The sequence below is a fragment of the Alnus glutinosa genome, chromosome 4 (genome assembly GCF_958979055.1).
Source record: "Alnus glutinosa chromosome 4, dhAlnGlut1.1, whole genome shotgun sequence".
In the NCBI taxonomy this organism is placed as follows: Eukaryota; Viridiplantae; Streptophyta; class Magnoliopsida; order Fagales; family Betulaceae; genus Alnus; species Alnus glutinosa.
The window spans coordinates 30,143,267-30,161,062 of NC_084889.1; the positions used below are offsets into that span (position 1 = coordinate 30,143,267).

General features: G+C 38.5%; 1 protein-coding gene across 3 annotated transcripts; it reads right to left on the reverse strand.

Annotated features, from left to right (window-relative positions):
- On the reverse strand, positions 1-16,925 carry LOC133865669 (uncharacterized). 3 transcript variants are annotated; one of them, XM_062302097.1, is made up of 16 exons: positions 16,765-16,925; positions 15,520-15,933; positions 15,320-15,405; positions 14,126-14,280; positions 13,527-13,591; positions 13,229-13,423; positions 13,004-13,058; positions 6,486-6,731; positions 6,215-6,348; positions 4,237-4,426; positions 4,042-4,101; positions 3,701-3,955; positions 1,967-2,225; positions 1,683-1,888; positions 1,482-1,532; positions 1-742 (listed from the first exon to the last, which is right to left on the reverse strand). In XM_062302097.1, the coding sequence occupies exons 2-16, from the start codon at positions 15,693-15,695 to the stop codon at positions 452-454; spliced, it is 2,424 nt and encodes an 807-aa protein (XP_062158081.1). In that variant the 5' UTR covers positions 15,696-15,933; positions 16,765-16,925; the 3' UTR covers positions 1-451. The 3 variants fall into 3 exon arrangements, with proteins under 3 accessions (XP_062158081.1, XP_062158082.1, XP_062158083.1); XM_062302098.1 differs by having other exon boundaries at positions 15,520-15,944; positions 16,765-16,922; XM_062302099.1 differs by lacking the exons at positions 1,683-1,888; positions 1,967-2,225.
- Between the last annotated feature and the right edge of the window lie 871 nt (positions 16,926-17,796).

Consider the following 17,796-nt stretch of genomic DNA (forward strand, 5'->3'; position numbering starts at 1 on the left):
TAATGAACAATAGAAGGGTAATATACCAAACATTATTATTGCAGACCAGTTGTGCCGCCTCTTGTTCACCTATAAAACGACATGAATCTACCTCTTCTAAACATAATTACATCACTATTTCTTGGAACAGTCAGAATAACTAAACAAACGGTCTACCTTAACATTCACTTGGCGGTTTGAAGTATTCACCTATATCCCAAGGCCTCTTTGGAAGCACACCATGATTCACATTCAGCTTTCCTTCTCGTGGGACCTGCTTCAACCCAATTATTCACAATAGCCAGTGGCTATATACGCCTGCCCATCATGCCATCATATACAAGGACATGGCTGTCATAATGAATGACATCTGACCCCAAGATATACCCACCATTCTTGGTCCTGATGCTGAAAGACAAAATGTGAGAATCCCCCACCGAAGAGAGGCTACAGAAGAAGGCTTCCACACCCATCAACGAAATAATTCCGGGAAGGACCACAGTATGAACCTCGCAAAAATGTCGGACTCCAAAAACTCGATATGGGCAGCGCGTCCGATGAATGTGTTCAAGTTCTTGCCATAGGAGGACATATCAAAGTTGACATCACAGCGCATCAACACTCGTTGCTCAGAAGAAGGGGTTCGCATTTGGTCCAAGCAATTATTTAGCATCTCCAGAAATACCTTGCATTTTTTTGAGGAGTCCCAGGAAGCTGCTTGACAGGATTCAATTCTGGCTGAATGGTACGGGACATAACCGTCCTGAGAGGCATAATGAATTAAGAGCATCATGAATCATGATTAGCAGGGAAAACATGACCCGGTCGGTGAAAAGAAAATGCAAGGAAGTAATTCAATATTTTCTTTCCCATTTACTCAATTAACTAAAACAGTAGTAGTTTTTAATGACATTTGATGCAAACGTCAACAACAATTTTAATTTTTTTAATTAAGTCAAATTTCAAAACAAACATAGGGATAAAAAAAAATGCAAAAAGCAGACTCAGAAGTAAAAATAAAATGCCTAGTCTTTCTTAATCGCTAACTTTGTGAAACATTAACTAAACCTAATGACATCCATCAAAAGTTCAATAAATTTATCATAAAATCACCTAGTGTTTCCATTTGGGTAGATTGAAGACTTACATGAAGTAGTTGCATCATAATCTAGCACTTCTAAAAGTCGGTACAGAAATCATTAAATACAAAAGCACCATTTACCATTTCTTTCACCCTCAGGCCAACATTAACCCCTCAATATGTACCAAAAAGTACAATTTATAGACTCCAAGGGTCCAGCATGTAAGATCATGAACATTATTAGAACAGGAGATTTTACAACAGAAAGCGGAATTATGTGTGGTGCCCGCACAATAAAAACCCAAATTAAAAAAATAAAAACCAATGGAAAATTACTGTTAAATGCAGCCCAAATGAATGTGGCGAAACCAATAATTTGAAGTAGAACTATTCCAAATAAGCCTGTGAAATAAGGGCATACCTGGGGTGAAGATAACAGGATTATATGCCTGAATCTCGCTAGTGTTTTTTGCTGAAATAAGAAAGAACGGTTGTTTTAGGCTTTAGCCAAACAGTTAGATTGCAAGAAAAAAGCATCCCTCTGTTGTTTTGTTTGCAGAAAAAGTGAACCAAAAATATACATGCACCTAAATATGATTAACAAAAAGAATTTTTCCATCACCTTACACAGTTTGTAGAAGAATGTATTTTGGAGATCTGGATTATCCGTGAAAGTAAGCTGATGAATGCATTGTGTGCCCTTGAGCTTTTTCAAGAGCCACAGCCCAGAGTTAAATAAAGAGTTCGAACTATAAAGATACCCCAAGTGCGGACCAGATATAGAAACATACGTATAGAGGTAATTTAGGAAAGGCTCCATAATGCTCTCTGCAAAAACAAAGGCCAAGATCTAGAACCAAACTAGATACTGAGAGAAAAACATGGCATCCAAAGCAATGATCCTACCTGCTAATGCTGTTCTTACAATGATGTTGCCAATAGAATGTCCCACAAAACTAAGCTTAATGTCTCCTAAGGCTCCAGATCTTGAAACTTTATCCATTTTCTTTTTAACGAAAGAAACTACTTCCTGAGCCAGCCTCAGTCCCATTTCTCTGAAATCATCAGTTGTTTTGTCTTCATTTGCCTCTGACATAAGAAACTCCGTCTTTGGATCTATCAGAAGCCACTGATTACGAACAAGCCGTAAATCCAGGTGATGCCCCTATAGTGTTTTGAGTTGTAACAAATAAAATTAATCGGATGATATCAACATGAAGTGAAATATACCATTTTTATGATAGTTAATCTGGGATGAAACCAGTGTACTAACGATGTACTGTACCACTTTCCTATTGATCTTTACAAAATGTCCTTGATGAGCAATCTTGGCTTACAAGAGTTACAAACATTTTTTTTTTTAATAAGTAATAATGCAACTTTATTAAAAAAGCGTAAGGCACCCCTACGTACATAGACAATATACAACAGAGCTCTTACAAACCCAAAACCCATAAACAATAAAACGACCTGTCAAACCCTCCCGGCTAGAAAGCACCTACAACACCCAAAACCCACGAAAAACCCAAAACTCAAAAAATAGTTGAAGCCCTTGTCAAACACCCAAACCTGCCCTGAAAGCACCCCAACCAAACAAACCCCCCAAAACTCACCATAAACCCCGAACAACCCTCCCAAAAAAAACCCACAAACCCACGTGAGACACCCAAAACCCAAGACGACAGAAGCCGAAATAAAAAGCAAACCCAAAATACAAAGGAAAAGCCAGAGCTACAGGAAAGGGGGGAAAAAGAAAAAAGAAAAAAAAAACCAATGGCGGTCAGGTGGAGCGGCGCGGAATCTGCCGGAGAAGCCATCGGAGAGGCCCGTGTGCGGTGAAAAGGTCTCAAACACCATAGATCTAACTGCAAAGCTTCAAAAACTTCCTCGGCCGCACGCGCTGGAACGACACGTGGCAGCTACCCCGACGGCAGGGTAGAGCCAGAACACAACGTAGAGTCCCCCGGTGAGGCACATGCATGGAGAGGAGGTTCCAAACACCATAAATCTACATCATAAGATGCAAAAGAACCAATCAGCCTTGCACACCGGCGCGGTGGCCATCCACAAAATCGACGTCAACAGTTAAGACTAGAACAAGCCAGCGAGACCTCGGGCGGGGTGCGTGCGAAGAAGATGATCCAACCACCGTAGATCTACTCTCAAGATGTAGAGAAACCCAAAACTAAAAGACCAAAAGAGGAAGAAAAAAACACTAAAGGACCTAGATTGGATGGGAACTGGATGAGGAGGACGAGGGAGGGAGGGAGGGAGCTCCTCCCTCCTCACAAGATGTTATTAGAAAAGAGACCTAAGGGTTTTTTGTTGAGAGGGAGACGAGAGAGGGTTTTTTGTTGATCGATGCACCCTGTTATCACAATTTTCCTTTCCAACTTTTAAAGAACATGTACAAGAGTTACAAACCTCAATAAAGTATAATAAGACATGTATTTATTTCAACTGCATAAGCAATAAATTCAAACTAAAAGCAACTTTAGAACTATGAAACACACCTGTGAGAAATATTACTTAGAATAGATTCATTTTTAACAAAAAAATGAAACTCGACACATGAGGATGAAACAAAAATAACAAATGCATTTACATATTTAAGAGAAGCTGTAGGAGAGCACTACTCGCCTGAAACCCATGCACAAAGACAACAATCTTCAAAACACGACCACCTTGTTGTCGGCTAGGACCAGATTGATTGTTCACAGCTGCAGAGCTGGGTTCAGTGACTGAGTCGAGGGAATCTATCATGTCCAAATGTCTCAAGTACGAATTTTCACTAGTACTGCGGCGTGGAGCATTCATCACACGTTCTACAATTACAATAGGAATATTTGAAGGATTTCCAAATATGTGCATGTCTTGAATTGAGCGATTGTTGATCTGCATGAAGCAATATAAAGTTATGGAACTCCAATTATATTGAGAACAAGGACGAGAAAGCAATCCATACAAGAACAATTACTCACATTCATCTGTGAAATGCTTCGCCTATGACGCACAGCACGCATAGCTGCAGCCTGGGCAGGCTGTACAGATAAAACAAAATTCCCAAGTCAGGGACTCTTAAGGGAAGAATCTATTTGTCCATTGTGAGATTAAACCAAGATTAACATTCTGTAAACGTGATAATAAAGCAATGTAGTACCAATATGAGTACTTACATCATCAGTTAATTTCCACAAACTTGAAACTCTTTTATGTACACCATGGGGGGAAGACTCATCGCCTCCACTATTTATATAGTGATGAGGCATCTCAACCTTGGAGTATACCATCCATATTGACCATTCAGCTCTCCGATCCTTAGCCCATGCATCACGCAGAAATTCCAATATTTTCCTTTCATTAGCCCTAGAGTGAATTTCTAGATCAGCATGTAAACAAGCCAAAAAAAAGAAGCAAAGGTAATCAATATGTCACGGCTCAAGACTTCTTCTCATTGACTTGTGGCAAAGGACAGATATCGAAAAATTCACCTAGAAAGAAGTCCCAAGCTGATTGTTCAATGCTTTAAAGGAATTCAGGTCGCCCTATGGAACATATCAAGCTAAGTATCTTAGTAACACTACCCTTTATCTAGATATATATTCTCGAAATGCATCATGCTTCAGAATTTACTAGTGGACAGGATAAGAAGGGATAAAGCAAGTATTTGCTTACTTGTATACGTGCATATGTAGGTAATCCATGTAAATATGCAGGTATCAATATTATATATAAAATCATCAAAGATTCACGTAGGAGGATTCTCAGACACAACTTCAGAAGAAATCTCCGATTTAAACAAAGTCTGCTAATGCTAAAATTATTTATCTCAAATTGGAGCCTTTTAATCTGTCTCAAAGTTTTTAATTTTTTTTTCTTTTGGTATGCTCGTCACAAAGTTTTCATCGGGACTACTGTCAGATAAATTTTCTGCATCTTGGTTAATTTGTCTTTTCCTTTCTTTCTTTCTTTGTCTAAGTGTGTGCATGTGTGTATGTGTCTAAAGGATTACTGCTTGGAACGAATGGCATGAGAAACAAGTTCTTTTCAGCAACTATTCTAGCCCATACAACCAAATTGCTTTGTTAAGATGATATAGAATATAAGAGCTTACTGAATACTATAATTTTCTTCTTCTTATTATTATTCTGATTTTATTATTATTTTTTTTAATGTAAAAATTAGAGGAGAACTCAATTATATATGAATTATACAAAGGAGCCCCAAGTAGGGGTGGGCAGATTGGCCGCCCACCACCCGCTGCCGAACCGTCACCAGGTGGTAGGTGAAATGAGAATTCTGTTTCAACGTCGGGTCAGTTCAGTAGGCAGTAGAAAAGTTTTGAAAAGTCGATTAACTGACTCGAACCAACAAACAAAACGATGCCGTTTTATCCCCAATATATTCATCGCTTGTGAAAAACCCTAACCTAACTCAAATTCTCTCATTCTCACTCACTTTTTCTCAAACATGACGCGTGACTCTGCTCTTCCAAATTTACACTCTGCCATTGAAGTGACACTCAATAGCAGATAACTCAATGCTGTTGAACATGCAGTTATTTCTCTCTCCAAACTGTCCACACAAGTGAAAAGAAGGGCTGCATTCCAGATCGAACTGTTTCTATGCTATCCAAACATTCTTTGCCCCAAAAGTACACATCAACTACCTCCTAAGCATCACCAATTTGACACCAAATAGTCAGAAAAGAGAAGAAAAAAGGTCTTTAATGAGTAACCACCATACAATGAAGTACCTAGTGTATGGTAGATAGAGGTACCCTTAGCTGGCTAGGTCTTATTCAACTTTGGCAATGGATACTATGTTATTTTTTGACAAGAGATATTATTAAAAGCGCAAACCAGGTATACATGATTTTTTTTTTTAGAAGTAAACGAATTATCATTAAAAGCGCAAAGGTGCAACTCAAGTACAAAAGGAGTATACAAGAAAAACACCTTGCTGAACAAGTCAAGAAAATCATGAATACTAAGCAAATTAAAATCTAAAGTAGCTGTCTAAAGAGAAAGAATTTTGAAAAACAAATATTTAAGTTCCGCCACTGTACTTTCAATGTCTTCAAAGCTCTCAAAATCGAAATTAATAAAACCAGGCATAGTCTATACAATTGTAATTATATTGAGTAAATCTAACCTGTGGAACTTCAGAAAAGTGTTCCATAAATATGATATTTGATCGCCCAATGAATGAAAAGAGTTCAATAAATCACCCCTTGATAAGCAGCGAAGCAATTGCTCACTCCGAAAATCTAGAGTACCATTTGCTTTCTGTTCAAGAGTAGAAGAAATTGTTAAGCAAACATTATAAAAAAAAAAAATAATAATAAATAAATAAAAAAAAAAATCCCAACAGAACTTGCAAAATAGAATCAAGAATACTCTGCTTGATAAAATTAAGTAAGGACCTCAAAACCATTTTGTGGCTTGCCTTGTCCTGAAACTTCTCCATCTACAGCACCCGGATTTGCTCGCACAACAGAATCAAACAACTTCATATCATCCATTTTGGATATAAAATCAGTCAAATCAATAGGTCTGCCAATTGCTCGGCTAAGTGTTAGTAGCTCTTCAAGCAAAGTGTCACGAGCAGTTAATAATGCTTTAACAAGCATGACCTGTTTTAAATCTACAGAAGCCACCTGACCCAATGCCTAGCCAATCACAAATTTCAACTGTCAATACATGAAAGACCAGTCTTTAAAAAGCCAGTAGCAAAACAATCATAAGTGAATAAAATAAAATGTGCAAGCACCTCCATACTGACATAGATGAAAGTACAGTTCTCCATTTGGTTGGAGAGACCCTTCTAAAGAAGTGGTCTTTGAGGTTGTGAAAACCTTTTAACTATGACAAGGCTCCGAGCCTTGACATATTTACTATGAATTTCTTCCAAGCATGCTCAAATTAATTCATGAATTTTTCCGTGATTTTCACGCTAAAGGTATGTTTAAAAAAAGCATCAATGCCACATTCATTTCTCTTATACCAAAGAAATCAGGGATTATTGACATTAAAGATTTCGACCAATTAGCTTAATGGGTAGAGTAAACAAAATTGTCACTAAAGTTCTAGCTAACATGTTGGAAATGGTAGTGGAGAAGATCATTTTCAAGTCTCAGATTCATCAAGGGTAGACAGATTTTAGACTCTGTTAGTATTGCCAGCAAGAGCCTTGACAATAGGATTAGATTTGGGGAACCAAGTATGTTGGCAAGCTGGATATTGAAAGGGCTTATGACCATGTCAATTGGAACTTTCTATTAAATTTACTTAGGAGATGTGTTTTTTTGGGGAAAAATGATGTAATTGGTTAACATATTGTATTTCTTAGTGCACTTTTATATTTCTTTGATAGGTAAGAGATCAATTGTATTAGAAAAGCATAAGGCGCCCCTTGGTACACTAGAAGTATAAAAGGAAAACACCTAACTAGAAATAGAAAAGCAAGAGAGAAAGTCAGAAAAAGAAATAAACAAAGGATGGACATAAGCCGAAGTCCAACAATACAAAGTATGATAGAACAAAGAAAGAGTCTCTTCCAAGGTTCTTTCCAAGTCTTCAAAACTTCTATTGTTTCTCTCCCACCAAAGGCACCAGAAGATACAAATAGGTGCCATTTTCCAAACAACAGTACTCATTGATCTGTCAAATGACCACCAACATGCAAGTAAGTCAATAACCCGTCTAGGCATAACCCAAGACACACCGAAACGGCTAAAGAGAGAATTCCACACAACAGAAGCTACGTCGCAGTGGAGAAGGAGATGATCCACAGTTTCCTAGGTCTTCTTACACATGCAGCAACGGTTGATCACAATGACATGTCGCTTCCTAAGGTTGTCCTGAGTAAGGATCTTACCAAGAGCCGCAGTCTACACAAAGAAAGCTGCCCTAGGAGGAGCTTGAGTACGCCAAACACTTTTCCAGGGAAAACGTCTGCCACCAGTGCTAGTTAAGGAGTAGAAGGACTTGACTTTGAAAACTCCTTTTTTGGAGGGGACCCACCACAAACTGTCTTTATTGTCTCTGTTTACTTTAACTGAATGTAGCAATTGGAAGAAAGAGGCAAAGACATCCACCTCCCAATCGTGAACCTCCCTGATGAAGCTCACATTCCACTAGAATGAGTCACCCAACCACTCTAGATTATCCGCAACAACTACGTCCTTAAGGTGAGCAATGTCAAATAAAGCTAGAAAGGCTACTTTGAGGGCTGTGTCACCACACCACAAATCATGCCAAAAACTAATCTTGGAGCCATCCCCCACGACGAATCTAGTGTAACGAGAGAACAAATCCCAGCCTTTCCTGATTTTTTCCATACCCCCATCCCAAAGGCTCCTGTCGGCTCGAGAGAGCACCAACCACCCCTTAGGCTGCCATATTTAGAATCCACCACGACTCTCCACCATGCATCTCGCTCAGTCCCATAACGCCATAGCCATTTGCCTAGAAGAGCACGATTGAAAGTCTTCAAGTTTCCGAAACCCAAACCTCCCTCAAAGATCGGAGAGCAAACCTTTTCCCATCTGACCAAGTGATATTTGAATTCTTCGCCTATCCCACCCCAAAGAAAGTCTCTTTGAAGCTTCTCAATACAGTTAGCCACATGAGTAGGAATTGGAAAAATAGACATGAAATACGTAGGGAGGTTGAAGAGTGTACTCTTGATGAGGGTAACCCTAGCACCCTTGGACAAATACAGCTTTTGCCAACTGGCCAAACGATGCTCCATCTTAACCACAATATCATCCCAGATGGACGTAGCCTTGTGGCGTGCCCCAAGGGGCATGCCAAGATACTTCAAGGGCAGAGAGGAAGTCCCGCAACCCAAGATAGAAGCCAACTCGGCAACATTGTCCACATTGCCAACAAGAACCAAGAGAGATTTAGCCAAATTGACCTTTAAACCATAGACAGCTTCAAAGCAAACTAGTAGTACACGCAGTAAACGAAGATGGTCAGGATTAGCCTCGCAGAAGACCAATATGTCATCTGCAAACAACAAATGAGAGATGTTGATCACAGGAGGCCTAGAACCCACCAAAAAGCATGAGAGTCGACCACTATCAACAGCACCAGAGAGCATTTTGCTCAAAGCCTCCATGACGACAATGAACAGGAGGGGCGAAAAAGGATCACCCTGTCTCAGCCCTCTAGAACTATTGAAGAAGCCAGCTGGAGAACCATTAACCAAAACCGAGTGGCGCGCCAATGAGATGCAATGAGAGATCCAAGAGACCCATTTATCCCCAAAGCCGCATCTTTTTAGCATGTACAATAAGAACTTCTAATTGATGTGGTCGAAAGCCTTCGTAATATCTAGTTTGCAAAGAACCCTTGGGATACCAGACTTGATACGGCTATCCAAGCATTCACTGGCTATGAGGACGGAGTCCAAAATATGTCTACCTTTGACAAAAGCATTCTGAGGCTCTGAAATAATCTTCTCCAAAACACGGCTCATTCTATTAGTGAGAACTTTAGCAATGATCTTATAAATACCACTCACCAAGCTGATAGGCCGAAAGTTTGCGAGATCGGTTGCCCCAGGGGATTTGGGGATTAAAGCAATGAAAGAGGCATTGAGGCTTTTCACAAATTTGTTATGAGCATGAAAATCTGTGAAGACTCCCATGATATCTGATTTGATCACATCCCAGCAGTCTTGGAAAAAAGCCAAGGGAAAGCCATCAGGGCCAGGAGCCTTGTCTTCGTTCATAGATTTCACCACCTCTAGGACCTCCCTTTCCTAAAAAGGAAGCTCCAACTGAGCGGCTTCCTCCAAGGATAAGGAGTTGAAAGCAATGCCATCCAATTTGGGCCTCCAGTTGTATTGCTCAGAAAAAAGAGACTCATAGAAATGAACAATGTGGTCTCTGATGGCCAGTTGATCAGAAGTGACTGAGCCATTAACAGACAAGGATTCTATGGAGTTGGATCTTCTATTCGAGTTAGCGATCTGATGAAAGAACTTAGTGCATTTGTCGCCCGCTTTTAGCCAAAGAACCCTAGATTTTTGCCTCAAGCTAATTTCTTCTTAGAGAATAATTCTTTCCAGATCACTAGCAATCGAGTTTTTCCTCAAAAATTCTTCGGGATCTAAGCCTCTCTCTTCCTCAATTCTGTCAAGCGCACGCAATTCTTCAAGGCGAGCCAATTTAAGGTATTTCACGTTTCCAAACACCTGTTCATTCCAAGATTTGAGATCAACCTTTAGTGCCTTCAATTTTTTAGCAAGAACAAAGCTAGGGGAGCCTTGGAAGGAGTAAGACTCCCACCAAAGCCCCACCCTCTCCACGAAGCCGTCTTCCTGAAGCCACATAATCTCAAACTTAAAAGGTCTTTTCCCCCTATGAATACCACCACTTTCTACTATAGTGAATGTGGGTCTTTTATCGGGCTTCTTGGTGGGATCTAGGAGTGGTGGTGCCATCAATATTTCTCACCTTTTGTTTGAGAACGACACTTTGATTTTTTGTGGGGCAAATCTAGATCATCTTTGCAAAGTTCGTTTGGTTTTTTTTTTTTTTTAATGTTTTGAAGCTGTTTCAGGTTTGAGGATTAACCTGACTAAGTCAGAGTTGGTCCCTGTTGGCAATGTCATTAATGTTGAAGGGGGCTAGCATTTTGGGTTTCAAGGTATCTTCTTTGCCTGTTAAATACCTAGGTCTTCTATTCGGAGCTTCATTTAAGGCCAAATCTATTTGGGACGACACTATTGAGAAGATCCGCTTGGCAAGATGGAAGAGGATGTATCAAGGGTGGGAGAGTTACATGGATTAAAAGCACTTTATCTAATCTGCATACTTACTTAATGTCTCCTTTCCCCCTACCGGTTGGTGTTGCCAATTGCATAGAGAAGTTGAAGTGGGATTTTTTGTGCGGTGGTATTGGTGAAGAATTCAAATTCCACTTGGTTAGCTAGCCTAAGGTGTGTAATCCGATCTCTAAATTCATATTCCACCTGTAACGTCCATGTCCTACATTGGAAAGATAAGAAGTAGCCCACATAAAATGAGTGGTTTATAAAGATAGACACAAGTACTAAGTCTTACATTGCGTAGTTACTAAATGAAACTGGCTTTATAATGGATTCTAGGGAAGCTTCAAATAGATTAGTCCTTTTGGGATGATAGCGCAGATATAGCTAACACTTTTTCCTAGATTGCTACAAATGGTATTAGAGCCACCTAATAACGCCAGGGCATGGGGTATTGGAACACTACATGATGCGGCCCTGACGAGAACTTCAAGAGTTTAAAGGGAAGAGTTTGTAACACTCTTGTCCCACATTGGGAAGATGAATAGTAGCCCATAAAGTGGGTGACTTATAAAGATAGTCATGAGTGTTAAGTCCCACATTACCTAGTTATTATGTGAAACTAGGTTTTAAAATGAATTATAGGGAAACACCCAATTGACTAGTTCTTTTGGGATGATAGCACAGATGTGGCTAGCGTTTTTTCCTAGATCGTTACAAGGATCCAAAATTACTTGTACTGAACTCTTTTGGGGAAATGGCTTTGGCACTATGCTCATGAGAGAGCAGCCTTATGGAGGGTGATTGTGGACTCTAAGTAAAGCAATGTGTGGAGCGGGTGGTGTTCAAATGAGGCCCATGGGACGTATGATGTGAGGCTTTGGAAAAATATCAAGAGTTGGGGGGGATCTCTCTAGTCATACTAAATTTGAGGTGGGTGACGGCTCCAAAATTAGATTCTTGCATGATGTGTGGTGTAGAGATCGAGCCATAGTTTTTCCGAACTTGTTCGTATTCCACGTGTTAAGTTGTCGTGGAAAACCATTTGAAGCTTTCTAGTGCCTCTCATCAATGAGATGTTAACATTTCGAGAGCGGCTCTTGATTTAGAGGTAGATCACTTCACCTTGTTCTTAAATTTGCTGCATTCCTTTGTATTGAGACAGGGTAGTGAAGATAACTTTTGATGGGTTCCTTCCACGAGAGGGTTGTTTGACGTCAAATCATACTAGAATGTCCTTGTTCCCCCTTCTAGTACTCGTTTCCTTTAGAGGAGTATTTGACGGAATAATGTTCCCTTGAAAGTGGCATTTTTGCTTGGTCAGCCTCATTAGGAAAAATCCTTACCATGGATAATCTAAGTGATATGTCATTGTGATTGATTGCTGCTATATGTGTAAGAAGAGTAGTGAGTCGATGGATCATCTTCTAATCCATTGTGAGATTGCCAGTGCTCTTTGGAATGCTATCTTCAACAGTGTAGGGCTAACTTGGGTTATGCCTAGTCAAGTGGTAGACCCCTCTTTGCTTATTGGAAAGTGCAAGGTTGTAGGCCTTAGATTGATGTGTATGGAAGATTATACCATCCTGCATTATTTGGTGTCTTTAGAGGGGAAGAAACGATGGGAGCTTTGAGGACCGTGAGACACCATTGGTGGAATTAAAGGCTTTATTCTTTAAGACACTTTACCATTGGGCTGCTTGCCTTTGACTTTAATATTTCTAGCTTTCATATTTTTCTAAATCTTTTTTCTTCTTCTAGTTAGGTGTCTTTCTTGTATAGATCCTACGTACTTCAGTTGCGCCTTTGCGCTTTTTAATGAGTTCTCAATTACTCATAAAAAATAAACTAAAGCTATACTATAAATTGTAATTTACAATAACAAGGACATCCATTTGCATACATGTATATACTACATAAGCACATCCACCTGCAAGCACATCCACCAATATCAATACAAGCGCAACACATTGATAGCAAACATATATTGTCATCATGGAATAGATAGACCAAACGCCTAATAAATTTGGTAAAATAAGCAAAGGAAAAAAACAACATACAAAATACTAACTGATATGCATGAGAAAATATAAATAGAGCCAAGTCGCCAAGAGCCAGGTAAAGGTTTCAGTCAAATAAATAAAATGGGTGAGAACATACTTGATTGGACCCAACAAAACTGTCACCAACATCATCTTTAGCAGTGCAGGAATCACTGAAATAATTCAACTGACCAGGTTACTTCAACAAATAAAGACTGCATAAGAATTGGTTCAGAACCAAAATGTATAACAGTGAAGCATCCGGAAAAAAAACAAACGGGTAAATAATGGAATGTGACAGTGACCAGGTTATCTATTTTAGAAACTAGAATTCGTGACAAACCTGGGTACCTTCAGTGGGGACGTGGAAGAACCATATTTCAGTAGACTGGTGTGTATGCTTACATCAACAAGCACAGCATGGAAAGCATCAAAATGAACAGGGCAATAAGAATGCAACCCTAGAAGAGCTTTAGGAGGAATTCGAAATTCATGCACAGCAGCAGGGATAGCATCAAGAAAAGCCAGCATCTCAGACCTATGCAAATGAATTACAATCACCACCAACATTAATTTCCAATTGAATTTCGAGCATAATTAAGCAGGACAAAAAATCAAATTATTGTATACTTTCAACTGACCCTTTTTCCATTGCTGGAACATACATAAGCTCAAACTTCAATATAACTGCAGATGTGGGTGGACCCTGCAAAATAGCCAAGACATGATTTGAACAGATTAGATACTAGAGGCCAAAAGAAACAAGCCGCAATTAACCAGATATAACAATCAAATACTTATTTTTCTTTTCCTACTAGAGTAGAGTCAAAGATTTTTCGAAGCTGAGCTTCATGTATACTCTATTGCTCAGATGAGCAAATGATTGATGAGATAAAAACTCTAGTGTCCTCAAGTGAGCTGGCAGAGGGTTTGGCTATGTAGATATTTGACATCGCTGCACACAAATTAAGACCTCTTCTCACTAAACAAAGATTAGCCGACTCAAGATGCCAACCTTGATAAGAGGGATGCTACTGCCAACAAGATCATCTATTTGAGGTAGCAAATAGTTGTGGGGAATCTCACCCACTAATTATTTTCTTATCCCACACAAACACAGAGGCAGGTGCTCGTGCGAGAGCACACACACAAACCTGAAATTATATTTGGTACTTGAAGTGAATCTCATCCTCCATTTTTTATCATAAAACACACACACACACACAGATTGAAGCACTACCTCATGTCCACCAAGAGATAGATTGAATGAGATCAAGATTGATAAAAGAACATCCTGCCTTGCATACTTGATCCGGAAAGGCTGTGTTGAGAAACTGTTGTCTGTGTCATCAATCCTCCATACTCCATATATATCGTCAGAACCCAGATCAGGAGCTACAACTCAAACAAATTTTACGACCTCTTAGTCCGTAGCTCATCTAAACAAACATCACAGGTCTGAAGCTAGTAGAAAATTTTTCATTTATGTGAAACAAAAATAAGTTCAAGCCTGAACAACAACAGAATGCAGAGTATCTAATAAATCAGAATCATTGAAAGTTGTTTAAATTTCTTAAACTACTTGCAAAATATTCTGGAGCAGCCATGAACTTCATAATGGGTATGCGGAACTGAAACTGGTGTATCATAGAATCTACATGCTTACTTAAAATAAAATACAAAAAATAAAGTCACACTCTCAGTCAAATGGAGGAATTAAACAAAATATTTTACAAAAGTTGGTGTAATTGAAGTTAGTGAGGCTAGTCCAAAGATATTGAAATCAGAATACACATGTCAGCTTTTCAACACTACTTAATGATATCAAACGCCATAGTTTCAAATTTTAATTCAAGAATGACTTCACCATATAACAGAAGACACTATAATTGTCAATGTTAAGGCAGGTTAATTAATTAGCAATATAGCTCAATCTTGAATAAACAAAGCCATCGGCCTATTGTATAAACTGCATTGTTCACATTTGAGCCTTAGCAAAAGTTCTTTGTAGGGTATGCTTGCAATTAAGGTGGACTTGCAAATCACACATACACACCAATATCATATATGTCTGTATGTATATTCTAATTTTTTTTTATAAGTAATAAACTTGTCTTATTAAAAGTGTAAGGCGCCCCTAAGTACACTGGAAGTATACAAGAGAAAGTACATAACTAAAAAACGAAAAACGAACAAGAAAATCGCTAAAACTAAGCGACAAAGGAGACATAAAAGCCACCGTCCAAAGATACAAAGTATGTGTATATTCTAATTTTTTTTTTCTTCCATTTGATAAGCAATTCCAATCTCATTGAACTAATAAATAAAAATTTCATAATTTCCATGCTCATATTGAAAACAAAGGGGGGAAGATCAAAACCGGACATGTAATTAATAAATGCAGAGAAGAGCTACTATAACTCCTATAGAGCACCTTCGTATTGAACAACTCTCGCTGGAGTTCCCAAAGAAGTATAATCACTGTCTTCCCATCTGATGCTAATCTTAATTTGATACCATCTGAACAAACAAAAACCCAATGAGCAAAGGAGTAACCCATCTTAGAGATCTATTTAAGTAAACAAATAAATTAAATAGAAGTTTGCAAGAAGTGAGGAATTAACAAGCACATACCCTTGTTGGAAAAGGTCAAGATTGTGAAACCTATGAATGTAAATGGCAATTTCCTGTACAGTATCCAACATAGTCACCGGCTTAACCCTAGCCAGGCGTGGCTTTGCATCAGGCAAGCTCTTTGTTGACCAACTCTTATAATTCGGACCGATGAACCATCCCAAATGCCGAAACATACGTAACCCACTTTTGATAAAACTTGCATCCCTTCTTCAAGCAATATTACTTACAAATATTTACCTCCCATATTTCCTTTCTATAGCCCATAATTCTCAACTAAATCAAACGAACAGTTTCAAGCCTCAATTCACTGAGACACAAGAATTTTACAATAGACCACAGAAACTCTCTCCTCGCCCTATGAATCTTCTCTTATAAGTTCTCAATCTTCAAAATCATAAGAAACTTCTAGTGCTGCAAAAAAGCTTGTGACATAATCAGGTGCAAGTTTGAAAAACCAAGGAACATATGAGAGTGATAAAAATTTCAAAAGCTATGTTTTGGTTATTTGAAGAAAGCATGATTTTGATTTATTTATAAGATTAAATACATCAAATGCAGCTTATCATTACACATATACGCTAAACGAAAGTCAAAAGATGCATACAGCAATCAATAAACATTTAACACTCCATTATTCACAATCAACATTTTTTTCTGAAAAAAAATTTACACTTCTCAATCTGGAAAAACCGCCACTTTGCACACTCAGTGCGAACGAATTCATGGTTGGTTGGGTTTCTTGAATACATATTTGCGCACATATTCGACTTTCTTCACAAAGAAAAGCCAGTAGAAGAAAGGTAGAGGACTACTAAACCCTCCATATTGAGTTCCCTTAAGGCACCCACTAGCAAAATGCATGAAATTATAGTGTAAAAACACTCCAAGCCTCGGAACCCATCAGTTGAAATTCTCGGTAAAAGTGGTTGTTGCTTTATCATTCTTATCAGCATTAATCCCACATTACTAACTGCCTCCAATTTAAACTCTAAACCCAACACACAGAATTAACAGCTCAATCATCTGCAACCCAAGTCTCCAACTATTACACATTCAAAATTTTCGCTATTAGATGGCATTACATTTTGTCCACTAAGAATTAAACCAGGCCAAGCCCAAACGGCTAATAAATCTTATACCATAGCTAAAAGGGAAAACAATGTGACAAAGCAATACAATAATTACGAGAAATGCAAACGGTATTAGACAGTAAAACAAACACTAGTTATCCGTGGAGCATACCACGTGGAGATCTGCTATTTGTGGGCAGAGCTTGAAGCTTTTGTCGCTAGGGTTTGTAGGTATAGCTCAGGCTGAGGGTGCAGAGGACCGAGATTTCTCTGAGAAAGGGGAATGAAAAGGAAAAAGATCTCGGAGCTGTACGATGGCACAAAAATACGTTGATCTTTTTGTTTACTTTTCCTTTTCGGGTGTCATTTACGATTATGTCCCCAGCGACAGAGGCCTGTCTGTGTATTCGGTCTGGGGTAACTTCGGGTGGTGGGTTTTGGAGCAGAGCCAGCTCAAACCCACTGGATATTATACTTTTAAGCGAATTTTGGGCTTCCGGCCCACCACCTAAAGGAGACTTCGAATGGGCGAGTTTTTGGGCCCATCTCAAACGGGCTTGAGGATGATACGGCATTCGGGTTTTTGACAATAATGAATTTAAACTATGATTGCTAAGTGTTTTGAAATTTGATTTGAAAAGAGTTTTTTATTTAATGGAAGTTGGGAAGTGTTTTTAGTAAAATCTATATTTGAAAAGTGTTGTCCGCCAGAGAAAATTGTTTGATAAACTTTTTAACATTTAGCGTTTTGAAAAGTGCTTTTTTTTTTTATTATTATTATTATTTGAAAAGAGTTTTTGATGCCATGGAAGTTGAAAAGTATTGTATTTGGGATCCTTGGTAAATTTTTTAGTATTATTTATTTTTTTTTAAGAGAAAAAAAAATATCAAATATACTTATTTTAAGAAAACGCATGCTTTTTCTTTTTCTTTTTCTTTTTTCACATGGGGATGCTGACTTTTTATTTGAAAAAATTAAAAATAAATTTTGAAGTGGTTGCGTGATCACCCTTAACGGAGGGTGGCTGTACGGCAACTTCCTTCCCTTGGTTGAGGACTTGAGGGTGTCGTGAAGCCATCTCTCTAATTTTTTAATTTTCTAAGTAACAAGTTAAGTTCCAGTATCTCACACTCGAAAAGCTTTCGTGTATTGTGTTTTATTTTTTAAAAAGTATTTTATTGAATAATTATTTTTTAAAAGTTA